The 27,551-nt window shown below is 36.9% G+C and overlaps 1 protein-coding gene across 5 annotated transcripts in view; it reads right to left on the bottom strand.

Annotated features, from left to right (window-relative positions):
• MMS22L (MMS22 like, DNA repair protein) overlaps nucleotides 1-27,144 on the bottom strand; it is an 88,634-nt gene extending 61,490 nt beyond the window's left edge. For 3 of the 5 annotated variants that reach the window (XM_068184109.1, XM_068184113.1, XM_068184114.1), the window contains exons 1-11: nucleotides 26,995-27,144; nucleotides 25,741-25,928; nucleotides 25,173-25,298; nucleotides 21,987-22,039; nucleotides 19,127-19,214; nucleotides 18,853-19,030; nucleotides 17,622-17,715; nucleotides 15,528-15,658; nucleotides 11,513-11,626; nucleotides 9,526-9,705; nucleotides 4,093-4,155 (exon numbers count right to left, since the gene is read on the bottom strand). In XM_068184109.1, coding sequence (XP_068040210.1) covers nucleotides 4,093-4,155; nucleotides 9,526-9,705; nucleotides 11,513-11,626; nucleotides 15,528-15,658; nucleotides 17,622-17,715; nucleotides 18,853-19,030; nucleotides 19,127-19,214; nucleotides 21,987-22,039; nucleotides 25,173-25,298; nucleotides 25,741-25,919 — 1,206 coding nt within the window. In that variant the 5' untranslated portion in view covers nucleotides 25,920-25,928; nucleotides 26,995-27,144. Of the gene's footprint in view, nucleotides 1-4,092; nucleotides 4,156-9,525; nucleotides 9,706-11,512; nucleotides 11,627-15,527; nucleotides 15,659-17,621; nucleotides 17,716-18,852; nucleotides 19,031-19,126; nucleotides 19,215-21,986; nucleotides 22,040-25,172; nucleotides 25,299-25,740; nucleotides 25,932-26,994 lie in introns of those variants that run through there. The other 2 variants (XM_068184112.1, XM_068184111.1) reach the window with 2 other exon arrangements.
• Between the last annotated feature and the right edge of the window lie 407 nt (nucleotides 27,145-27,551).

Consider the following 27,551-nt stretch of genomic DNA (forward strand, 5'->3'; position numbering starts at 1 on the left):
TTTAATAAATAAAACAAGAGTCTTGATGTAAAACAAAAAAACCTGCAGCTGAACATATCTATTTCTCTAGAGGGATCTACCCAGTTACAAGGTTGTAAAAAAAATAAATCAGACAAAAATGAAACAAAAAAACCAAAACACACACCATTAAAAAAAAATCCCAGAAAGGGAATGCTTAGTCTTGAAGTTGTATTTTGAATCTAGGGTTATGTTTAGAATCTAATTCAACAAACAATGACTGCTTCAGTTAAATTAATTCAACAATAAACACAGCAGTTGAGAAGCTTCAATTTGAACCATTATTTATCTGTCCAACATTAGTTTTAGAAGAGTTTCCCAAACCAAGATACCATTGAAGGCTTTATCTCAAATTTAATATAAAAGAGTACCCAGACTTCAAATATCCCTGGGATTAATGGATTCTCTCATTGCTCTTTTGCTTAAAATGGTCTCTTACACTGCTGGAAATACTATCAGAACTCTTGAGGTAGTCAGCTTTTAATTTATCACAGAAGGGAGCAACACCTGATACTATCAAAATGATAGTACTATCTAAACGTAACATTTTTCTCTTATGACCTCCTACTGTAGTAACAAAATTAGTTTTCCTAGAAACCCAAGAAATACTTCTCTATCTCTCTTAAGGTAGAATTAACCAAAAATACAGTGAAAGTATAACAAAACTGAGGCAGAAATGAAACAGCACAAAGCATTTATTTTTTAAAATGAGAAGTCTAATAAGATAGACTATTATTAGTTCTTGTGAACTAAAAAGCTTTTGATTCTCACAATAAAACTTCATAAACACAAATTCTTATTATACTGACAACCCACAAATCTAGTCAGTTTGATGTTGCCTAGTAGACAAATACAGTTATGATAATATTACTACTACAACAATTTTCAGTTTGTAGTACAAAAAGAATTGTAAACCAGCTTTTTTTCTTTTTTGGACAAGAATTCCAAATTACAGAAAAGGTAGGAAACATCTCATACAGCTAGTTTCCCCAAAAATGCCTTTTTTTTGTGATAGAACTGGGAGTTTTTTCACAGAAGCAATTTTTTTCAACTCTTATACACCTGGAGTTTAAGAAGAGAGCAACTTGTGGCTGAAGAACTCAGCAGTGGGGCGGGCAACTGTTTGAAGCTGAAAGGATATATCCAAGGCAGAAGCACACTACACTTGCCCGGGTATCCATGATTGCTCCTATCTTCTCACAGGGTGCCTTTGGTTCCGATCACTATTGATCCCGCAGGATGAACAGCACCTTCACATATTTTCCTTGCTCAGCAGCAGGCTGACTGGATCTTAAAGGAGTTCCCGTTGGGAACAGGGCATTAGGACACCCCTCAACCTCCTTCACCTGGACATGCAGCACCATGTTCTGGATTGACCCACCTGGATTACCATGCCTTAGGCTCTCTACTGCCTGTGTGTGGACCACTAAACACAACAGTATTACTGAAACTACCAAAATGCTGCAGATTTACCACTGGTTAGGCATTTTTGTATCCCAATGCTTAGCTGTCCTAAGGATGTTAAAGCTAACTCCAGCTTCTGCTTCTTCATGATGCTCTGCTACCCTCAGTGGCCACAACACCTATTGAATCATCTTTTCACAACATAGAATTTGAAGCTCAAACGAAGACACATTAACAGTGATTGGTAGGAGATTATCAACTTACCTTACAAATGTATGTTCTGCACCTTTTTCAGATGCTATTGAACACAAAACTATACATATTTGATTTCTCCTTCATTTCCCCCCCATTCAGTGTAAATTGCCATTCTTTTGAGCATGTACAGTCTACAAGCTACAGAGAAATTAGGGAGTAACAAGTACAAGATTATGAGGTTGATGAAGACAGTACTAAATATGTTTAGTTTTGAAGTTGCCATATACCTAAAAACAAAGTCTTTAACTACCAACTCCTGCCCTCTCTAGCAAACAGACAATTCAAGACTACTATTTCTTATAATTTATTTTGCACAGTTATTGCTGTGCATCTTCAGTAGATAACAGGCTATATGCTGAAAAGGATGGCTCAGATAGGATTAATCAGCAAAGTCATGCCAAGTGTTAATAGGCAGTATCATCAATTATGTCCTGCTGGTCATTCGAAGAGTACTATTATCGGTTTTGCTTTTTCCCATTTTTCAACGTTTCCTTTCATTACTGGCTTCTTGGTATCTCATTGTGCTTCTCATTACTACATTTTCTGGACTCAAAAATACTTGAGATGCAAAAACATAAGTTAAAAGGCAGGAGTGGCCACTTGAAGCTGACAGATCAACAGAGATGGACATGTCTACTGGCAAAAGAATTCTCCTTCCTAGTCACTGTCAAGAAGGCTGCAGTGCAGGGACAGGGAGCAGGATGCGTGTTTTAATAAAGTACTCCATTCACTCGTGCATGCACATATAGGAATTAATGTTCCCCAAGGAGCACTTCCCTTCGGCAGCTAACTCCATAATGCAAGAAAAAATAATGAACAAACAAAAACAGGAAATAAACTAGATGGCTCCTTAGATGGTTGGTAATAGTTACAACCACGTCTTTGGAAAATGAGGGTTTGTTTTAATTCCAACAGCGGTTGCCTTTGGAAATTAAAACACATATTTGCTTCATATTACTGTGTCATGACTGACTCAATATGCAAGTAGTCTCAACTTGGCCACTTAGCTGCCTTTCTAAACTGTCTACAGTTCAATACTTTTTTAACAGAAGCATCAAAAACTGTGTATTTTATGTATGTTCTGCTTCAAAGTAATCTTTATTCAAAATAATAAACACTGACAAGCAAAGGGGATTATTTTGAAGAAAAGAACACTAGAAATGTGTCTCAGGTTGCTGCCATACAGAAGATGCAAACAGGAAGGTGGCTAATAAGCTACTCAGTTTTTATGCATCTTATCTAAATCTCTCCAATTTCTCTCACAGAATTGTAAGCATCCAATAAGTAATGTCATCACTTGTAGGTTTAATGTATATGCAGTTTGTATTTTTAGTCATATACTGTAAAATCATTCAAAAAGACTTAATCTTATAAGCTGAAAGACTACAACTACAAAGCCAAGCATTAGAGTTTATGTCTAGAGAATTAAAAATCTGAAAAATCATGCTATCATTTCAACTCTCCTAACAGCCACAAATATTTTCTTATTGAAAGATTGTAACAAGTATTGTTCTGCATTCCAGCTTTAACTATGGTTGTTGCTACTCCATGAGAAACACAGTTATAATAATTTAAAAAACTGAAAGAACTGATTCCCCTTCTGCTTCCAACAACAGAACTTTTCAGGATTTTTCTTAATTTCATATACCAAATGAAAAAATAAACATGTTTATTCTTGTCTTAAACATACATAAATAAAAAAAATATTTTTACAGGCATTGCCGATACAACATTTGCAATTTGTACCATGCAACTTCAGAACAATTTTATAGAGCTACAATGTAACTTATTTTAAAAACTTGATGAAAAGCATATTTAAAAGCATATTAAAAGGAGGTCAATTCTGACCTCTGGGCCATGAAGCATTGCATTAACTGTTCTGCAGAAAGAAAAATGATAAGGTATGAAATGAGTGCTCAGAAACTAGAACCTTATCAGTAAGAGTTTGATTCAAGCCTGTAAGACAAATTGCTCAGCAAGGCAAGTCACCTTCCCGCTGTGATGAGGATATAGCTGAATTTTCAATGCAACTGACTATCTCCTTCATCATGTCTCCTCAACTTGATATCCTTACATTCAGTATCTGATTTACATTTTCTAAGCATCCAGTTCTTATTCTGAATACATCTTGTCTAAGAAGCCATATACTACTCTTCCAGGATAATTATCTTTTTCCTTTATCTGACAATTTAGCACCAAGCACAAGCACTTTAAACCAAGTGGAACTGCTAACAAGGAGGGAACTGTACACTGTCATAGTTTAGCTATGTCAAGGTTGTTCACTTACCAGTGATAAAAACACTACAACTCTAAAAATACACTTGTTAGTTGGACTTTGTTTCATGAACTGTCTTTTCCTGAAAGCATCCCTGACACTTTCTTCCTTGTTCATTATTCTTGCCTTTATACACTTACTTGAGCATCAGTGGATTTTTTAAGAAGTTCCTCCACAAATTTCCAATTGGATTCCTTCTGTTTCTGAAAAATAATTATGAACATGAAATAGCATTTGTATACTTTACAGGAAGCACTATGTAATAACACAAAAGTAAGCAGACAAAATATTTCCAGAAATATTTAATATTATGACAGAATACAACAGTCATCACCAAAAAGAGCTTTTCTGTTATTTGAATGTAATTGATACCTGTCCTAAAAATTAGCCCTCAGAAAGCTAATAAAAATAAGACATATGCAACTTGAACCACTTTAGGTGACTCATTTGCAATCCCAACCTTCACTTTTAATGGAGATAAGAAAGAATCAGGCATTGTTTATTAGCTCAAGCAGTATGCTTTACAGTTCCTTTCTTTAATGTTCTGTAAAAAGGAAGCTATAAGGGGTAAGAAGGAAGAAAAGGTATAATTTCATATTTTCTTGCTTTTTTCTTTTCCATCTATATATGCAAAGTGGTAAAGAAAAGGGTAGAAGGCCTTGCAACTAAGGCCCTTTTCCTCAGGAGAAAAAAAAACAAACAAACAAGGCCAATATACTTACATTTCTAGGATATTCAACAATCATCTCTTACATACAGCTACATATATGGCCTCTGTAGATAAGTAGATGTGTGAACATAGTACTTCCATCATTGTCCTGCCTTACTTTTTCCCTCCACTACCACAGCTGTTAAGTCTTGTACATTATTCTGCAGATAGCTGTCCTTTAAACATCAGCTTAGAACTTCCAATAATGAACATTTTATGCTTTGGTAATTGAAATATAACTATTTTCCAGCAGCAACACCATTGTTCTCCATTCTCCTCTGCTACTGATTAAACTGGTTAATAGTGTGGCTTGGTGACAGTTTCACACAGAACTCCAGAAAGCACCAAGAAAATTTTACAAATTGATTATTTTAAAAGATGCACTAATACTCATCCAACACTATTTGACTACTTGGTGACTACATTTTTGCACCACAAGAAAAAGAGAATACTGAAAGACAAACAATGATAGCAAGTCACAGCCCAGAGGCTGTTTATGGAACAAACGTAAATGAAAGGACAGATCTACAGAAAATTACACTACAGCTGTGATTTCATGACTCAGGAACTTGACCCGTATCAGTTAAGAAATTCCCACTGCTTCTTCCTCATCCTGAGCTCCTCTTTCTGCCCTCACAACTATAGCATGCCACTGCTCAGTTATTCTGGTATTTCTGTTTGTGGGACTCTGAGCCAGAACAGTGAATCAACACAGAGCTTTAGGAGAGGAAGAAAGAATGAAAAAGGGAATAGGGCCTGACTTACGTCACAGGAAATGGACACCAAAAATTGGGCCAGAAGAGCAGAGGGCATATCATGCCTAGGGTGGTGAACAGGATTTAAGCTGTTACTGATGCCAAAGGCTCTGTATCATGAAACCAGAGCTAGCATTGTGTCAGGACAGGACACTGCATCAACAGATAGTCAAGGAGTAAAAGCAGCACTTCAATAACAGCAAACCCAGGACGTGAACAACCAGCATTTCAAGACAGATCTGGCCATTAAGTACATTCGATTTCTGACTGTATTTTAGAGCCTGATGTTATGTGAATACCTACACACAGACAACATCCTACTGCAGGATTTCAAGGAAAGCTAAGGAACTGCTAAAAGGCCAGTTTTGGCAGCAATAAATAGATATTAGAATTATGGTAAATGTCTGTGAGAGCACTTGAATATTTGAATCAACCTGCTTAGAATGTTTTTAGCAGCACCATAGACCAAGGACACATGTTTTATACAGCAGGTGTTTATTGCCAAAGTTCCAGCTCAGCTGCAGTATGCAGATCACCTTACAAGATCTTGGAGTAATCTAGGGCAAACTCCTGACACCAACTGGGATTGATTACAAGAGTGTGCCCAAGTTCAGTCTGAAGTCAGGAAAGAAGGACACCAACCACCTGCTGCACTCTTTTTAGTTACAATTGTATCTATATTTTAACAGACTTGCTTCATTCAAATCCCAATAGATTTATATCCAAACAGTATTCCCTACTGCACTGGCAATATGGCACAGCACCCGTTTATCATTGTTTACAATCTGTCCCTGTCAAAACATACATAGAACTTACATCTTCCACTCCAAACTGTGTGTTGGAGTGGAAGATGTAATATCCTCCCTCCACCCCCAGAGTCCTAGAAATTGACAAAACCCGGAGACCTCACAGTGCATAGAAGTGCTGCTAAAACCAAAAACTTGAGCTGAGTTTGCAGGAAGAAACTTTTGCAACTCAGCCTAACAGCTGAGTACCTGGAAAAGCCATATTAGGCTTCTTTGCTGGAAGTCCATGTTTGCATATCTTGCCACATAGTCATTTCAGATTATTCTATTCAAAGGCAAGAATTCGTAGCCCCAAGTAACTCTGCCTATATTACCTTAGCCTACAGGATATTAAAATTGACCCCTGCAATGTTCACAAGTAGCAAATTTTCTCATCAGGTCTCATTTGAGTTTTAAATATACAAATCCTGCTTTTCAGAAGAGTGAAGTGGGACCTGAACAGGGGAATATGGAAAGAGACACATCCCTCAGAACAGTCTCTAAGAAACCTGTCCAAAACTTTCTAGTTTAAAAATGTGGTTTCATGTATGTGAAATATATATTCAATATATATGAATCATTGCATATTTAAAATTGCGTTTCATGAGCTAAAGGGGGAAAAAATAAAAAGAAGCAAGTCTGAAACCTATTTAGAATTTTAAAAGCTTTCTTAACAACCTCACAGCCATGCAGACCATATTAAAAAATTGAAAATCTTCCACAGATGACATAGGCTTAGAGGCAATTTTTGCTACAGAGCACATGAATAACCATCATTATGACACATCACACTCCCACCTCTGATCACAGTTAATTAAAAAAAAGCATGTGTCACAAAGCCATTGCATCCTATGTTCAATCAACAAAACAAGACTACAGAGTTCTCATGTAATTCTACTGACTTCACAGATTCATATCACAGACTGTTTTACCTTATAATGTTCAAAAAATATTTTGAGGTTGCAATTCAAGGAGGGTAACAGGACCCAAAGGGATGGTTACCATCAACCTTTCTATGACAGATTATAATACTGTGGTGGGTGAGAAGGCCCTGATGTTACTGATAAGATATTTTTTTACAAGAACAGGGATCCCTGGACAAACAATAACTCAGAAATGCAAAGCACAGCTAACAGTTTGAACATAAAAACTACTGGAAACATCAAGAGAACCATGCACAGGATGGTCTCATGATTTACAAATCAAGACTTGTAAATTCTCTTCTCCCAGGTGAGGTCTAAGGCAAAAGTATTATTTAATTTTGGGCAAGTCACTTCCTGTCACTGTGTCTCAGAGTCCTATTTTAAAATAAGAAAAACAGGAATCCTTTATTCCATTCTACATTTTTGGCTTATGTAAATAATATAATGCCTGGGGCAAAAAAATAATCTCTCATGAAGCTAAATACAGAGTATCTATCAGAGTGAGATACAGGAAAAAAGTCCCAATGATAAAAGTAATCAGTATCACTGTATTTGGATTAGGGCATTAAATATAAGAAACCCAGTATAAATGTGTGCTTCACACTGATTTCTGTATTTCACCTAGGAATAACCTTTTCTCACTTTCTAAATTCCACTAAGAAGCAGAAGTATAGTAATTCTATCCTGCAAGTCCCTCTATAACATGCTCTAGACTGCGTCCCTCTCCCCCACCAGGTAGTAGTAACATGCAAAACCAAGGGAAGCTTTGGACAACCTTCAGTGTAACTATCAGACCTAGTCTGCAACTTTACATGGTATAAATGTGCAAGAAGTTGCTTCACTTTGCCACATGCTAACAAGCAGCCTGCCATGGCCTCCTAAAGGATTGGTAAACTGGCAAACAGAAGAAGCATAAGTATCCTACATGGGCCAAGTCATCTAGAGAACCGACGTGGTCATGAGTTTTTCATTGAAGTATTCAAGGACTGAATTAACACACCTTTGCTACATTGAAAATTCTTTTAACAAATTCGCAGATTAGAAAATCCAAGTATTTCTTATTTTCTTTGGAAAGTCTAATTTTACTTAGGATTGTAAGCATTCCCAGAATTTCAACATTTTTCTTTCATTCTCTATAGACTTAATGCTTTTAAAGATCTAAAAACAAAGAGAGGGATTTTAAGTTACCAAAATTGCTCAACCTACATGATCATTCTTCCCTTCTTACAGATTTGCAGTTCACAAACACATTTCCAGGTTTTAACCTTTCATCCTAAATTGGGAATAGAAATCACAGTACCAATTTTAACAGAAAGAACAGTTTTAATACACACCATTAAATTACAAATAATAAAGACAATTCACAATAAAGGGCAATTAAGCCCATTTTGTGGAAGACGCCGTAAAGTTTATGCTTGGAAAATAAGGGAATATGGGCAATGCAGCTGAAAGGTTAAAAAAGCCACCACACTAAAAAACCCCAGAATCAAACAAAGAGACCACCAACACCCCCCCCCACAAAAAACCCAAACAAAAAACCCAAAACAAACAGGAAAAAAAATAACAGTAAGAGCACAAAAGAACAGAAAGACAAATAACAGAAGATGGCATGACCAGAGTCTCCGTAGTGCAAAAAACACTGCTGGGGAGAAAAAACCCAAGCAAAACACTACACCAAAAACACCCCAAACCCCTCAGTTTCTGGGTCTTCATCCATCTCACTGGGTTCTAACAAGCTTCCTCTATAGACAATTAAGAAAAATGGTCAGCTTTTATACATCTCAAAATGGATGAACTGCCTCAGCAAGAGCAAGTTTCCTAAGCCGAACCCTGAATTCAAGTTATTAGACAGTTTCTATTGGTAGCATACCAACATAAAAGTGAAGCTGTATACACAAATATATATATATCTTATGATGTTATGGCTGTGATGCAAATGTAATGCAATTAAATTGAAATTTATCCAGAGCAGAGCTATCACTTTAGAAAAATAAGTGACATTAATAATTACACAGTGTTTGAGATTTTTACTTCACAAACCACAAACTCATGTGCTCAATTCCTAAAACAACAAACTCAGTGAAGCATTTATGCTGCAGGCAGTCAATCTTAAAACACATGCTACATCATTAAGTATGTCTTACTAACTAGTTGGGATATTTCAAGTTTCCTTCACACAGTACTCGACTGAATATGTGGTATGTAACATGAATATGTCTGGGGCTCCTAGAACATTTACCAGCTTGTACAAAGCACATTTTAACACTTCCAACCTAAAAAAAATTTCCTTTAAGGAGTATGAAAATTCCTGCATTACAAAACTAATTGTTTTCTGAAAATAACCAAAGAGATCAAATTCAATTATAATAACTCTTAGGCATTTAGCAAAAAGCATACCCACCTTTTCATCTAGATTTCCATTACGGTCAAACTGGTAGAGTGGTGCTAGATGACTCATCATCCACCAGCTAAAACTCAATGGGTCTTTACACTGAACTGTTTCAAATCCAGACACACTTTCAGAAGTACTTGGCTGTTCAAAGATATTCTTCAGGGTTGTGTTCACCAAGCTCCAGAAAGACTGTAGAAAATGCAGAAGTTAATTTGAACTGTCTTCAATAACAAAACCTATGGTAACAATTTTCTCTACAACACTGTCCTACTGATTAATTTGCTTTTACAGAGAACAAGCAAGATGACAGTCTTTTAAAGAAAATATCAAAAAGCAGTGGTGAGTATTACCACAGAAAACTCAAGGCTACCTTAGAAAGTCCTCTCTCAAATATCAGTAGAAAGCAAAGTGAAAGGATAAGCTTGGGTCACCAGGAAGAATCCAGTGCAATACTTCACAAGCAAAACTACAAGCTGATGGACTGATGACATGCAGACAGGATGGTGCCCCAACACTCAACAAGAGAAAGGTTATAGTTCTTTAATGAAGAATTGTTAAAACATATTTTTGAAAAACTTCTAGTGGCAGACTATCCTAATCAAGAGCAATACAGTAGGTGGTAGAGAATCAATCTGAAAGACAGCAAACCGTTTCCAGTTCCCTGTTTTGTCACAGTCTGCTCCAGCACTGACAAACTGATTAATTCTCATTGACTCATACCCTTGCCTATATCACAATATTACTACTTCTTTCAGCCTGTGCCTGTCTTTCCTAGTTTTAAGGAAGCTCTCTAGGACTTCTTGGCATGTGTATTTCACCCACCTTAGCTGGGTCTTGATCCTAACTTAGCTGCAAAGTGCTCTTGCCAGTGCAAATGCTTAACAGTAACACAGTAACACTTGTGCTGTCCTCCTTTACATCTGTTGGCATTAACAAGTAAACAGCCATCAGCGCAAACCCTCTACTCTGAAATACTTAATTCTCTACTAAGTGAACTGTACTCATGGCACAGATGGCCACTTTGGTTCTTATTAAGATTATTTCAGAGAACTTTCAAAGGGTTTTGTCACTTCTTAGTATTCATTCAGAGAAACATCAGTTCAATCCCAAACAGCAGTCAAAGAAAAAAAATTAAAATGCTAGAAAATATCAGCACACCAAAAGAACAAAAGAGAAGACATCATTATGCAATGTATAAAACCACATGACCTCCTAACCCATGTTTGGAACACTGAATGTCATCCTGGCACTCTGTTATTCAAAACAGGATGCAGTAATATGGAAAAAGGTTCAGAGAAGGGTGACAAAGATTACCAGAGGTTAAAAATGGCACCTGAAAAAAAGAATTACTGTAAGAAGTAAGACTCATCAGTCTAGAAAAGGCAGAAGGTAGGATATATCAGAAAAAAAAAAAAAAAACAAAAAACTAAAGAGGCATATAAGGTTGTACTGGTATAAAGAAGGAGAACAGGTAGTGATTTGCTGATTTCCAATAGAGGTATAAGGGGGCATCTAGAGAAGTCAGCAACTACATGATTCAAGACTATACACAGGTTGGTCTTGTACAGATGGGTAACAAAGACAGCAACATCAGCTAGCTGGATCATTGTTCATGTTTCTAATGCCTGGAGATGACTCATTGCGTGACATATCACAGAAACTATAAATAATTTTTTTAAAAAGATGTAAGCATGGCTTTTTGTGTTTTGCTCTTCCGTAAAAAGAACAGAACTTTCACAGTATTTTCCTTTGCTTTGCTTTCTTTAGCACTAGGAGTGCTCCTTATCAATGCCCTAGGTCATAACCCAACAGTACACTGCAAATCTAGAGTCAGGGTTTCATGCACATTTACGACAATGGCCCAAGGCATCACAGTTAGCATGTAGTTCTCCTGGAGCAAATAGGAGGTTCAGTTCTACCATCAGATCTGTGCATTCATGGCCATATGGGAACATTTGGTGACTGTACTGCAAATATAACAGTATTCTTCTTTTACCTCTGTATTAGACCCTTTATTTCTGTGGTCCAGCAATTGAATAAGTAGAATCCATAATTCTTTAATGCAGGTACAGAAATAATGGCTACTGGTAAGAGCCTCAGAAGGCCGCACCTGAAAGAGAATATAGAATAAAATTATTCACAGAAGTGTTAATTTTTGAAATGGTGTTTTATGTATCAGTATTTCCTCTTGTCTTGGCTGTTTGGCTTGAAGGGTTTTTTTCAGGTAAATAATATAGTTACAATTACACATTCAAAGGTGCATTATTCACTAACATCCAAAATATCTCTCTCAAACAACATAGGCTCTTTCCTATTTCTACATAAATTATAGGTTGTGTTATTTCCTCATAGTTTCTCCTGATCCACTCTCAGACATTAAATAATCACATAAAAATGGCATTCCATGTTGTAAATGAAGTTACAATAAATACTAATTCATTGTCTGATAGTAGGAAAAGAAAATGATTGATTACATTTTCTTGATGTTCTTGAGAAGAAAAGGATTTCAAATTATTTACCAGCTATTATCGTTATTTTTAACTGAAAAATCCTTAATGACTCGGCCTAATGCTAGTAGAGTATGTTGATGTTGGCATGATGAGGATGTTAATGTTCCCACAACATTTCACAAAATCTGCTTTTTGGTAAATTCACTGCAAGGCATTCTTTTAATATGCAGAAAACAGCATATTCCAAGTCATGTACATTACTTGATTACTATTCCATATTTAACAAAATTCACTCAGACTGATGCATTTCAAATGCAAAATAGTCTTCTTGTGATTCATCTTTCAATTTTACATTCTCTGATTTGTGAAACAAAACAAAACAGCAAAAGGAAGTGCTAAATACATAAAAAAACTCTGTATGCTTTAATGATTTTAGGATCTACCAGACCTGTATTTGAAATAATCATGCTATAGATAAAACTTTACTTACTCTACCCTTAGACAAATGAACCACCATTCAGAGGTGGCAAAAATTGTGAGAAAAGCTTTGCTTAAACAGCTCAATTCAGCACCTTTTACCTTCAAGCAAGGATGCAATGGCAGAAATGTAGGAAAAAAAGAGGGAAAACAAAGCAGCTTATACTCATTTTATCCCTAAACAATAAGTAGTCCAAGTTTGAATAATCAACCTTCACCTCTCTAAAGCAAACAGAGGGGAATAGGTACCTAGAGAGATTAATGAATCTCACTGCAGAACAGTTGTTATCCTTCCATAACAATACAACACAACAGTTGTTATCCTTCCATAACAATACAAAGTACCTTGGGTGACTAGTTTAGCCAACTAACTCCTATCCATCTACATCTGATGAGATTGAGCCTGAATTTTTATATCCTCATGTTTTTTCTGATCCATTCACACACAGCTATTCTCAAATCACACTGGCACTTAAAATAATTTCTGAATTTGGAAACCTAACAGTGCAAATTAAAAATTAAATCAAAATATGCAATGCCAGTGACAGCAGTGGCTGTGTGAGACATTATAGAAGTGGGAGTGAATGACTAAAAACCTACACTTTCACAGTTAGAACAACAAGTATATCGCCAATAATTTCAAATCTGTATAATATTCTATTCGGATGCAAACTTTTTATTTATCATACACCTTTAGAATATGTTTACAACTACAGTTTCATACAGCTCCAAATAGGTTTAAATAATTTTAATTATAAATATGAACTTACATTCATAAATAAATGTGAAACAACTTGTTTTTTCTCTCTCTCAAGAATCCTCTTTATCCTATGAAATTGTCATGGTAGACGTGATCTATTTTAAATAATGCTTTATTCACTTTCCACACATACTCACAGTATTTCTTGTGCCTCTCTCTCTCCTCACACTTTTAGTTAAAGATCTGTTACAGGAATTTCTCAATAACCTGAACTAATTATATGTAAATATTATCTTGAGAATAAACAGTATGGCCACTAAAGTCTCTTAAAAAATTTCATTATTTAACTACTAACTTTCCAAAACTGAAGTGCCTCAAGAATAACTCTGGTTATGACTTACCACCAAAGACCAAAACAGAACCATTGGAGATGAGAAGTCTACTCATTACAGATGCACTGCAAAATTGGAGGGTTTTTATAGTAGTATTAGGCATAGAAACTATTTTAGAAATGAGTTTCATGCTTTCTATGTGGACTACCAGCTGTTGCAGCAAGGTTTCTTCATCTACTGTTTACATTTGTTACTGTGCTACTCTACAAGACTGCAGGATCTTTCCTGCAGCAAATGTGCATATCCACTCAGGATAGGGTCTGGGTAGTAGCATCAAAGCAAGACACCATACAGATATTGCTTAGACTAAGGATAGCAAAGGTACTGCTTTCTTCAGAGATACTCTGGATTTCGTCTCACAACATCCTCATTTCAGTATCTTGGTAAGAATGTTTACAACCCCAAATTGCGGTGCTGGTGGGACAATACAGCTCTAGTGCCAGAGGTATAGCTGCTAAAGACAGAACAAAGATATCCATGGATATATATTTCTCTGTCAAATGTGTCTCAGAGCACACTGGACTCAGTACATGATCCAAGTCAAGCATCTTGATACCAGAGCTGCTCAAGAAACCAATCTGAAAACATGAGTCTGGAACACTAGAGTTTATGTCCCTCTTTCCAAGGATATCCACAAATGTTAAGAACTGCACTCGAGAATGCTCTCAGCCACAAGCCCAAGGACATGTTTTAGTGATGAGCTGATGGTGCCACTTACTACCTACAGGTATTAGTTGCATTTTCAAGAATACTGAGGGATGCTATTTCCATTATGGGATGACAGAAAGGCTGCATACTATAGGAGTCACCAGATCAAGCGCAAGCTTCACTTCAGAAATTAATCTCAAATAGAACTAATTCAAGCAGTGTGGCCCATACCTAGAGAAAGCTTAAGAAAAAGCAGTGGCAAAACAATCTTCTCTCTTTGTAATGTGCCTCTGTGAAAGTATGTAGAATCTGTCATTTTATCATCTGACATTTCCAAGCCTACCATCAAGCACTGTGTTCAACAGATACTATTTGAATTTTCTTTTATAAAACATTATTCTCACCTATTTGCCTTTTGTCAGGGGAGAAGGTTGCAGTATTATCTGATAATTTAATAGATCAAAACTGATTTTAAAATGTAACAGTTTTCTACAGGAAGGTATTTTAAAAGAACAGTTATCAAAGGCTAGTACAGCCATCCCCCCCCCATCCTCAAAAGTAACATGAAGAAGAGGGACTCTATTTCTTATGCTTTTGTACTAGGAAAACATAAATTATACAGTGGTCACTGCTACCTATTCTCAGAGTTCAGTCCTGTATTCATGGATCACACATGTCCATCTAAAACAGGTTTCACAATGACACAAAGATTACACAGCTCTTTTACTGGCTGCTATATGGAACTATTATGACTTTCTAGCTTTGGAGTGCTCAAAACAAGTGAGAAAAATACTGCAGCTATAGAAGGAAAAAACAGAAAAAGAGAAGACATGAAAAAGTTTTCCCAAGACAAACGCAGAAGTGCTGTAACAGAAAGATGAAGCAGTAGAAATAGGCACAATGCAATAATAAACCATAATACGACATTCTCTAAGAGTCCAGTTAGGTTACTGCCAGGATAAGAGTTATCCTCTTTTTGTTGCTGTTGAGAGAGTTTGAGAAGACCTTTTTTTTTTTTGCATTTATCTAAACCTTTTAGACTGTGCCATGTTTGGCATTAAACCTGGAACACTGAACTTAGAAAATGTGGCACTCACTTCTGCTCTGTACACAGTGCATTTCAATATTACTGTCTCATTCAACTGCCAGATGGTCATGAATAAATATAACACAATTTGAGCTCCTAACAAATAACACTCTTTAAAACATGGAAATACAAAGCCATACGTAACATTTACAATTAAGCACTAAGAAGTCATCTATGCAGTGGTGCAATACCCAATTCACATGGTTCCCAGTACAAGCATCTAACTGCCCATGGCCTGTATAAGGAAAAAGAGTTACCTTTGTATACTTGTTGATGGCCAACCTTATTAAATCAGATATGAGATTTCCACAGTGTTTTTCAAATAAACTGATATTGGTTAGATTCTCTCCGGTTAGATTAATGAAATGGTTCGCATATACAACTTGTCCTAAAACACAAAAGGAAAGTAGAATTGTTTAGTTCCAGGTTTGGTTCTAGCAATATAAAACAGATAGGATTTCTCTTCTAAGATATGTATATATATTTTAGAATGCGCTTGTTGACCTGTACGTAATTTTAATTTAATTTATAAATTCATGTGAGAAAGCTCATCCTAAATTCAAGCTAATCTCCATCATCATTGCGCTAAAATCTGGTATTATTCAGGTTGACAGTAAAAAAGCTTGGCACTTTACAGCCTTTTATTGGCACAGATTTTGCAGAGGAATAAAGATTTATTTATCTGCGAGTTCCTCTTTGTCACATGGCAGTGCGCATGTTCTGGAATCATGACATGTTTTGCAGATATGCAAGTTGATGACAAACAATTCTGGAGAGGTCTAACACTTTCCTTTGGATGTGTTGATGTAGAAAGCTGGCATGATCATGTTCCAACTTGAGCATTTGTAGGCATTAACAGATAAAATGGTGAAGTTAAGAGGCTGTAAGATCTTATCCCACAAGCTTTTCAACAGTACATCTCCCTTGACATCAGTGGAGCAAACAATACGTAGAATGAGACTGTATTTTATCCCTGGAAATATAAGGTGAAGCCCTGAATCCACTACCCTGCTTACTGGTCTCAGCAGTGTGAAGTTTCCACTCAGAACACTTTACAGAATGAGATAAAAACCTAGGAAATTCTAAGCACGTAAGAATACAAGATAATGTATGTAGAGATATGACTTCCTTAACTAGAAATTTTGTTGTTAAAAATCACGAGCTTTCTCTTACAAAGACAGGTGACTGCATTATAACTCAGAACATTATTTAGAAATAAATACTGAATTCTGGAAAATAAATTGCCACCAACAGTTTCACTATCCTTTCTCCAAAATGCTCTAAAAATGGCAAATACGCTATCCCACAATGGATCATAAAAGAAACTTAGAATTATGGAACAAAAAGCCAACCTACACACTATACAGTAATGTAGAAACAGAGAAAATGTGTTAATGGGAGCAAGGCTGTGTTGTGACAGCGCTCGGAGCAGGCAAAAGCTAATCCAAGAGTTCAGATTCAACACCAGTTACTGGGGTAAGCATATAGTGTGGTCTTCCTATATCAACATTACTTCAACTGTTGCAATTCCTATATGGAATTTATATTCACAACTTATAATCAGGTGGTGTGAGGGAAGGTATGGTTGCAGTGACACACCAATTATAAAAGAAAACACTTTTGTGATTTATTTTGGTAGAATGGACATGGAAAACAGATATAAGCCTCACAAAGCAAATAAAGTTCTCTTCTGTATTTTACCAATTCTTCAGCAAACTGAACTACTCTGAAATTGAGTTTTTCAATTGCATTCTATGACCTTTTTAATCTAACTTCTATGAACAGCTTACTCTTATCAACTTATTTTTTGCCCTTTTAAAGCCTTATAATTTTTTTAAAGATACTGCCTTGTCCTTTTCTTTCTGTACTTTTATAAGCTCCCCTGACTAAGTTGCCTTCTTTTGCCCAAGATATTGCTGGTGTTGCATCATGGTTAACAATACAAACTCTCTCCTCCAAGGATCCTTGTGCTGGTCCATCCCTGGACACTTTTCCTACATTGTTGTCATCCAATTGCCATTCATTGTTATGCACTCTGGATATCTGTAAATGCATTTTTATTTGTGATGTCAAGAAGTGCATTGTTATTATATATTTAGTATGTTGCATCAGCTGAGTATGAACTCTATGATCTTTGTTTTGACTGAAAAATTCCTGATACAATTTTATTTAATTTGAGCACACAATGATTCACAAAGAACCTACTTTTACCATATCTGAGTTTACCCCATTAAACACAGCTATGCTTAAAATCTACCAAAAGTAGTTTTGATTCTGGACAAATCAAGATGGGAAAATTAGGTAAGTCATATGTAAAAGGATAAGTTCAAGAAAAAGGCCTGCATACTTACTCTTCAGTTTTTCACCTAGTACATGAAGAACTTCTAACACTAGCCACTTAATATCCAAATGGAGATGTAGTAAGTGCCATGATGGAGGAAAGACCTGTGATTAGAAATATATTTACATATATTTAACATTTCTTTAGTGAATTCTGGATACTGTGCTGAGACAGGGTGGTCAGGCTTTGGAAAAGCTGCCCAAGTTTAGTGGTGGAAACACTGTTCCTGGAAGTGTTCAAAAACATGTGGATGCTGCATTTGGGGACATGGTTTAGTGGACAACGTGGAGGTGCTGGAGTAATGGTTGGACTCGACATTCTAAGATGGACTACAATAAATATTATTAATATCTGTGATCAAATACAATCTAACATACAAACATGTCATTCAGTTCAAGAAAAAAAAAGAAACAAAAAATTTCATTACAATTCTGTATGTAAGAGGCTATTTACGAAGTTTTGATTCAAGCTTGACAAATTACAACATCCTTTGTTAACCTTTTCTTTACAGAGAAGCATCATGAAGCACAAAAATTGCTAAAGTGAGCTCTTAAAATTTTAGTGAGCTCCAAAATTTTAGTATTCTCTTCCATAAAGTTTACTTGAAATTACTGTTTTTAATCAGCTCAGCCACTACTGACAAGCTAAACAAACATCCAAAATGCTGCTTCTCAGCAGATCATTGCTCTCCAGATACTAGTTTATACAACACAAGCCAGAAATTCCTTTTCTGTCTTTATAAAAGATTTGAAAGCATTAGTTATGTGTATGCACAAATCCTAATGGTGTATGCTTCAGTGGTATTTAATGCTGCTGTGCCTCCTTCCACATCTACACTTTTCTTTGTATAAAAGATCTTCTCCCATTCTGATTCAGATTTCCGAATGTATTTTTAAAGAAATGCCCCTCCTAGTGGGATGCTCAGAAATTTTAAATTACTACAGACAAACATCAAAGAATTTTTAAACAAGCTATGCTAATTTAAGCCTACGTATCTACCTGTGATTGGTATTATCATTTGTATGCTATAGGAAGAATTCTAAAGCTATAGAACAAAAATACATAAATAAAACAACAACAGAAAATCCAGATCTCAACAGTTGTGTTTACCAAGTACAGGATGGCACATAATACAGAAAAAAAAAAACCAAATCAAAAAGATAAACTTATATTAAGCCAAAATTTTTCAAGTTGAATACATAATGCCACATAAAAAAATAAAATTATAAAAAGACACCAACCTTTGCCTGATTTTGAATAGTAAATGCTGCCAGAACATTACTAGGAAGTTCACAAAGGCGACCAACATGCACGGTCAAAGCGTGAAGCTCTTCCACCAACACTGATGGTAACTGAGCTTCTAGGTCTTCATAAGTATGCAGCACTCCATCATTTTCCACTTTAGGGGGTTCCAGATACCTGAATGTAAAGAAAAATACACACAACCAGAAGACAGGTAAGTAGCAGCTACACAAAGCTCAGTAAGCAATTTAGTAAAATGTGTGTAAATCTCACCTGAAGATGAAAACTTTCACATAATGCAAAAACTTAACACATTGATGCCTGATGTTCTCTGCTTCAGAGTGCAAGTGTGCAGCTTGACCTGAAGTAAAAGAGATCAGTAGCTTAAAGCAGATGTGACCACACCATGACTTGTTTAACATTTGCATTCTCCACAGTAATTAGACCAGACCACTGGAAAGACATCCTCTGAGGACAAGTTGAGAGGTGGTAAACACCCACTTCTAAATGTCATCTTCCCAGAGAGATCCATTCTTTATCTTATTATCTCAGGCACATATCCAGATACAGACAGAAAAGACCATCAGGAAAGGTGAGGGTAACTACTCTCAGTGCTAGAAGAAATCATTCAGCCCTACTGCCCTGCTTCCAAGACACCTTCAGTAAAGACATGGGTAAAACAATTTATCAGTACCCTTTTCTCATGGCAGACTTAAACTGTGATAAGGCTCATAATAAGGTACAAGTAAGTTCAATAAGGTGAACTTATTTGTAAATATGCTTTGTGACCTTCCCTTGGAAGCATCACTGTTGCACAGAATCTTCAGCTGTATAATACTAAGAGCCATCCATTCACAATCCTGCCTTTCACTTGCAGCTCTGTATGCTTTCAGGTTGTTATTCTGGCTACATGTCTCCTTCCCTTTGTTCTCTGAAGCTGTTGTTCTCGTGGTGTTACCATCCGCACCTTGCGCCTACAAGCTCAAACACCCTGATTAGAGCAGAGATTCACTGGAAGTTATTGCCACTGTGTGAAAATCACTTCTTATTTATTCCTACATCTTTCCTTGTAGCTTTCAGATTATATTAGAGAAAGATGAAACTTAGTGCATAACAAACAAAATACAGTAATTTAAATACCAAATAAACTACTGCCCAACAATATATATACACACAAAAGCTTAGCAAACAGTCAGTCTGCAACACATGTACCTAATTACAACACATGCTGATTATTCAGAGCATCTTCAATGCAAGCATCAAATGAGGACCTTGAGCAGGACCAAATCAAAGTGCATCACCCTAGAGGAGATGCATGGCAAAAACTCTTGGTCACCTACTGCACTGGACTGCGCAGCCAGGGAAAGACAGTTCTCCTTACCCTCACTCTCCCTTTTGTTTTCCCCCATCTCCTCCAATTAACCTGGAAGTTCATATATGACACTTCTTACAAACGCCAAAAATAAAGCTTTGTGCACACAAGCCTATCTCAACATCGTCTGAGCAACAACACTCAGTGGGCAAAGCAAATCAACTGATACAAGCACCAAAACATTCCAGTGTACAGCCTACCTGTACCACATCAGAAGTTATAGCATCTGCCATGGTAATGAATCCCAAGTTTAGAACAGAGTGAATTGATCCTCTTAAAGTGATTATTTATAGATATTACTGCTGATTTATACAAATAACAAATACTGTATCTTAAATTCTCAGAAGCTCTGTTTAAGCAAAATTTCATATTACAGTATTTTCACATGCCTTCTACATTACACAGTTCTCAGTACGAAGTCTCCAAAGCTCATCAAGACTGATAAGAAACAAAATTTAATGTACAATATTGATATCCATATACACACACAGTAGGACATAGATTTACTGAGCCAAAACTTAACTGGGGTTTTAAACAATGGTGACAGCACATTTATTTAAGACATCAATAATAACAAACATCACCCTGCTGACCATTTTAAATACTTCAATGCTCAAGACACCCTTCTACTATTAGACCACTTCTATAAAAGGTCTGAGTCACCGAGTCACAGCTGAACCAGTAACTTGCTCTGATTCAGAAAGAAAGCTTGCTGCAAAGCACAAAATTCAAGTTCATCATTTTACTAGCTTAATTGACAAGTGGAAGAATGGGATACAAAGAAAAGAAGACAATCAGGCAGGTGGTTAAATTTAAGTGAAAAAACCCCAACAGAACAGTTTCTTGATGTCCAGCTACAACATAAAAGTTCAAATGCAATTTAAAACAGGCTATTTCCATTTACATCAAAAAAATTAGATTTTTTTTGGATACTATCAATAACTGCATATGAAAGAAGCTTGATGATAAAATTCACATCAATGATTTAAATGGCAGAACATCACGATATTAAAAAACCAATAGTAATGTGTAAAAATATTCACTCATTGAACACTAGCATGTTATCTATAATGAGAAGACACTACAGTTTATTTCTGAGTAATTACTGAACTTCTTAACTTGCTAAGTAATTCAGCCTCCAACTTACAATAAGCCCAAGGCTGCAATAATCCTTCAGAAACATGCTGCTTCTCATGCCTCAGTATTTAATTGAAACAAAGCATTTTGTAGTGATCCTGTTTTATCGATCCTACTGCAAAAATAAACTAAGTCTGTAAGCAACTCAAAACTAAGCAAATCTAACTAACTCGTTTAAACGTAAGCCAATGAAACACTGAAAAAAAATTCAAGACACTACCTTTGTAACTAAATAATTGTAGGGACGATCGATGAAATTTTCTGGTTTTAAGAGAGTTAAGAGTTTTGCCAAATTCTGCTCTAGGGGTGACACCTTAAGTCAAATTAATGCAAAATGCCCCACTAAGGATTGTTCTGTCCATCTACCATTACAGGCAAATCTGGCTCCAAACTGACTCCCAGCATTTCCACTACCTATTTCCCTAATATTTTATCTCATTTGGTTGCCTATATTTCTACCCTTACTGCAGCTTTATGCTGCTTATGAAGGAGCTGTTCTGATGCACATTCCAAAAGCCCTTGGGTCAAGAGTCAAAGCACAAGCATGATCTGTGAGAATTTATTTCTTTAATGAAAGGTAGTCAGTTGCCTATTGCAATGTCAAATTGAATTTGTAAAACTTACCAAAATCAGATGAACTCATTTGTACTAGGTTTTCCAGTCTGTATATCTGTTGCCTAAAGGAATACAAAGATTTATGGTATTTATATAGGTAAAAGTTGTTTAACTCCACTTTAGTAAGCGCAAAATAGAACCGAGAAAGGCAAGAGGTGTTTCTTGCTTTGTAGTTCTGAAAAAGCTTATAGAAATGTAACTCAGAAAAGAGTTTTAGTGAAAGGCAATGGACAAATCTACATGTGAAGAATGACATTGAATAGACTTTGTGTATGTTTAAAAATCATTAAACACAGTAAAAAACCCCCAAACCATTGATTGAATATTGGGGAAGGCAAAAAACAATAATACAGACAAAAACTCCCAAAAGCCATTCCCTGCAAGTGATCTTAGCACAAGCATAACTCAGCTTCATATTTGACTACAGATTAAACCTAAAAGTTAGCCCTCATGGCATACACTTAGTACACACTAAATTAATACTTGTGAATGTGCATTAGTACATCCTGTCTGCAGCTTCTCCCAATTCCTGCTTTAGGCAGTCAGCTCCTTAACTCCAGCACAAAGCATAAACAGCAACAAATAAAGTAGAGTAAAAGGAGGTGTCTTTAGAAAAGTTAAAGCTCAGTTCAGTTTTGGAGAGGAAAGAGAACATTTTCAAAGAAGCTAAGTGACACTGCAGATGAATAATTAAAAAAAAAGCTGTAACATAGGCAAATACTCAGCCATATTCTGTAACAACAACTGGTTTTCCAGTAGAATCTGCACAGAGATAAAGCAGTACTAAACTGAATATATGAAAAGCACAACTGTGTTAGACAGACTTTTGAAAGAAAATGCTGCATAAATTGAGGAGGGAGTTCTCTGCCTCATTTCTTATACAGTCAAAGCAATAACTACTGAAGGATTCTAAAATAGGCTACTTGGATCTAACACAAATTAAATGTTCTTATTAAAAAAAACATGAAAATTAGGAAGCATCTAAAGGCAAAACTACAGTTTGTAACTTGCATATTAAAGTGCATAAACACAGTAAAATGATCTCCCTTCACTCTATCTTGTTTTCTTGGATAAAGCCATGTCAGCTACCCTTCCATCATTTCAGTGGGTGTAGAGTTTTTTGTCTGTTTTGAAACCGAAGTTGAATTTCTGCCTGGATTTTTCAAGGATTTCAACCATGTAAAAAGGAGGGAAGTCTGAAGCAGGAGGGCTTTATGAAACAGGGCTGTTGAGACTGGTGTTTAGAGAAGGAAGGTACCAGAAATGAGCGACAGAAAAAAAAAAAAGGAAAATACTCTCCAGTGAATTGACAAAGACAGAATACAGTAGGCTGATAAAATTAAAGCACAAACTAGGCACAAGAAACATAACAAAAATACCATTATTTAAATAAATTATTTTATTTTCAATCTGCATTTGTACCTCAAGGATTGAGCCTCATGGCTGTTAATCATTAAGTCATTTGATTTGCAAATACACATTCTGACAGATAAACTGGTACTTCTGTTTTTTAATCAAAAACATTATCTTAATATACCCACTTAAATGGTTACATAGTCTCATTCACTTTGACTCGTACTTCTATCACATGAAAACCCATAAGTAAATTTTTTACTATGCAATTACTATTTTAACTTGCAGTTCTGCAGTATACTATTATTTACAATATTTAAAAATTGTAAATAATTTTAATTACAATATTAAGTATAATCTCAGACATTAAAAGAAACTAGCTTTCTGTATGCATATATTTAAATTATAGATATTAACTGTATTAATAAATATAACTATTTACAGCCACCCTATCCTCAAAAACTATTGTGACTTGTACTTAATATATTCAATTTCCACAGTGGAAAAAGGAGTTTTTCTACTTTCAGTTGTCAACTGCTCTATAAATGAAACTGTTCCATTTTATGACTGAACAAATGAACTGAATGTCTTTGCAGAGACATCCTCCTTTGCAGAGGGACTTGTCACACAAAAAGACAACTTGGCAACCAAACACTTGGCCAAGAGTTAGCTGAAATCCATTATTCTTACCAGGTCAGTAGGTTTTAAAAAACTTACAGCTGGAATAACTTAAAAACCATATTATGCCTTATGTTCATCTCTATTGCAATTACAGAGAAATTTACATTACAGGAAAAAAACTTTTAAAATAGCCATTTAATTCAACATTCCTGTGTCACTGCCCAATGATTTTATGCTAATGAACATTTAAAATATCAGACTAAATACTGAAACTTTTAACTAAATTATACTCCTGTCTCCCCCTTTATCACTTTGGGTTTTTTTAAAAAACACAGCGAGGTCAAAGCTTGCATCAAGCAAGCAAAACTAAATAATAGTGGTTTTAATATACTTCCAGTCATCTATGTCACCATGTTCCAATAAGCCAGACCCTATTAATGATGTTGCACGTCATGCCCTTGGTCATACCCTAAAGGGATGGAAGAATCCCCTGAAATGAAAGGAACGATGGAATACATCACATATATTTGTGAAATCATAGAAAAGCTCCTCTCCCATCCACTCTCTGTATGTGCTGTACATCCTGAGGATTATCAGTAGTAAAGAGGATTATCAGTGATCTGTGTATTTGCATTGACCAGATTAAGCATCTACATTGAATTAGTCAAACACTGAGTAACTGTATCTGAAGAGATTGCTGAAGCTATCCTAATCCAAACAATTGAAGAAAGCACTGCATTCAGCATTTAAAGTATTTGATTTTTAACCTCCACTTTCCATTATACACAGAAAAGGACTAAAAATCTTCAAAAGACAACTTCAATTATATGGGTAGCACAATCCCATTTAAGGAAATCTTATATAGTCAATTCATATAATTCTGAAGCTAGAGCCTTCTAAATTAACCCCAACACTCTGTTGTAATAACTATACTTTTTTTTTTTATCTGGTGATGCCTCAGATATGCATCACACTACTCAGAAACTTAATAAGTCACATACTAAGAATCTGTGACACAATGTACTTCTTCCTGCAATTCCATCTGTGTCTTATCCATCACTTACTGGAACATTAAACAGACAGCATTAATCTTTTTTAGATGCATTGCATAGCCCACAGTGTTTTATGATGTTACTTTTAAAAATGTGAAAAGTTTGTTACACCCTTACAGCAGGTATAATTACAGATGTGGATTAATTATAAAACACAGTGTTATCATACCTAAGTAATCCAAAGAGAAATTCACAGGATTCAACTAATGCCATTTCAGTAACCCACTGAAAGCCAAACAATTCCACTGTATTTTCTTCATAGTCATTTGGAGAAGGATCTAATCTCAGCAAAACCCTGCAAAATAGAGCCAATGGTATTCATACATTTTCCAGTAATAAACCTATGGAGTACAATATCTACAGCTGGCTTATGTATCACCAATACTTTCTGACTATATCAGTAACACATACGTGACAGATGTCTCAAAAATTCAAGTGATCTCAAATGCTGCTGCCCAACAGTCAGGTTTTCCAATTATCCTAACAGACTTCTAAATGTCCATTACATTAGCTTAAAAGTAAGTTCAGAAAGCTAAGAACTGCATCTAGAGCACTGTTCAAAGCTGTTTATCAACACAACAGCCCTTCCCACTTTGGTATCACCAAGTTGATTTCAGGATCAAAAGAGCTGGAGAGCAAACTGGTTTCAAAACTTGTCAGCATTCAAGGGCACCAAACATGAGTGGAAAGAACATCTTAGAAGGCTTTTATATTTGTAATTCAAAAAAATCCCATACCTCTTAAGAGATCCACTTGCTAAGTAAGACTCTGCAGAGAACCTTCTCCCTCCATTTTGGCTGTCAAAAGCACAAGAAAAGAAAGACGGCCTTGAGTTCTCATGCTCCACTTCCATCGCCAGCTCCAAGCTTTCAGTGAGAAATGGGGATGTGGAGGAAGCCCCAAATTCATCCTCCATTGTTTTCACCTGGCCCAGAAAATAAATAGATAAATACAAAAACACTCATAGCATTTCTTCAAATAAATTTCTCATAGTTACAACTCCATGTCATCCTTCAGCTCAAGTGAGGACACAGATCTGACCAACAGTAACATTGAAGTAAAAGCTGAGAGACACCACCAAGAAGGGCAATCATGGTCACATGCCCTGTCACACAATTCCGCCACTTCGTGGAACCACATCTTCTTAGCTGAACAGAGCCTGTTCAAGAAGACACATCAGTGACTTAAAAAAGGAAATCTAAACATTTTCTTCTGGTTTAGCTCTCTGAATTAATTAGTGATGAGGTTAGACTAGCAGTAGGTTATAACACGAGGCAGGAATGCATTACAAAGCTACTTCCAGCAACACTTCATTTTATGACCAGAGTAGCTATTCTATGGACGTACATCATGTATTACAGGCTCTCAATATTTAAAAAAAAATCTAACTACCTGGGAATCTGAAAAAAGAGAAACAAAACCAAAGAAGGATTACCATGCCCAAAAGAAATTCACTGTACAGTTAATATTAATGTACTCCTACTTTATACAATATACTGAAAGAGCAGAATTAGGCAACAGGTGTCAGAGAGTCCTCTAAAAATAAGCAAACAATATAATTAAAACGCTAAATTAAAGTTTTCAACTCCTTTGCTGGTAGATTTTGATATGATTCTTGCAGAAACTAGCTTACACAATGGCTAGAGGTTGGTAATACAGAGGCTTAACCAAAATATAAACTCAAGGGGAAAATAAAAAGAAGGAAACAGTTTCTGTTCTACTTTCTCACATTCACTCACATTCCTGGAGAGCAGGCGGTTGGGAAAATAAGCAAAGAATGACTTCTGTGCTCCAGTTTACAGCAGGACCCCATGTACAGGTGTTGGGACAGCTGGTGAGGCAGCTGAAGGGACTGCTCTCAGCCACAGGAGGTGCTAAGGAAAGCCTGTTCAGTTCGGGGAATCAAAATCGCCCCAGCCGACAGAAAACCCTGGGGAACAGTTACATAAGAGGGCACCTCCTCCCGCCCATAACTCACATCACTTCCACACTTGTCTACCGCATCCCTGATGCAGCGGAAGCAATTAAGAACTTTAAGCACCTCAACCTCCTTGTCCTCCAAGCAGAACCTTCCAGGTGGCTGCAATCCGCGAGCAGAAGCCGCAAGGCGGCGGGAGCAGCGCGGCGGGCCACCGGGGCACACTCACGAACACGACCCGCACGTGTAACGTCTCGGCCCCGCGCCGCCGCCCTCTGCCCGGAGGCGCTTCCCTGGAGGCGCCTGCCCGCCGGCCAGCCCCGGGCCGGCCGCAGAAGGACTCCGGCGGTACCTGCGCGCCGCCCGGGCCGCCGCTCCCCTTCCGCGCCCGGGCCCGTTCCGTACGGCCCGCGCGCCGCCGCCAGCCGCGCACTGCGCAGGCGCACGGGCGCCCATTGGCCGCCGGCCGCTCCGCCCCGGCCGCGCTCCCTCCTCCCGCTCCGCCTCCTCCCGCTCCGCCTCCTCCCCGGCACGGCAGCGCCTGCCGCGGCGCCCGCCCTCCCGCTCCCCTTTCCTCTCTCCCTTCCGCTCCCCGTGCCGCCCCGCCCACCCCAGGGCCAGGCGCCGCCC

This window comes from Anomalospiza imberbis, chromosome 3 (assembly GCF_031753505.1).
Source record: "Anomalospiza imberbis isolate Cuckoo-Finch-1a 21T00152 chromosome 3, ASM3175350v1, whole genome shotgun sequence".
NCBI lineage: Eukaryota > Metazoa > Chordata > Aves > Passeriformes > Viduidae > Anomalospiza > Anomalospiza imberbis.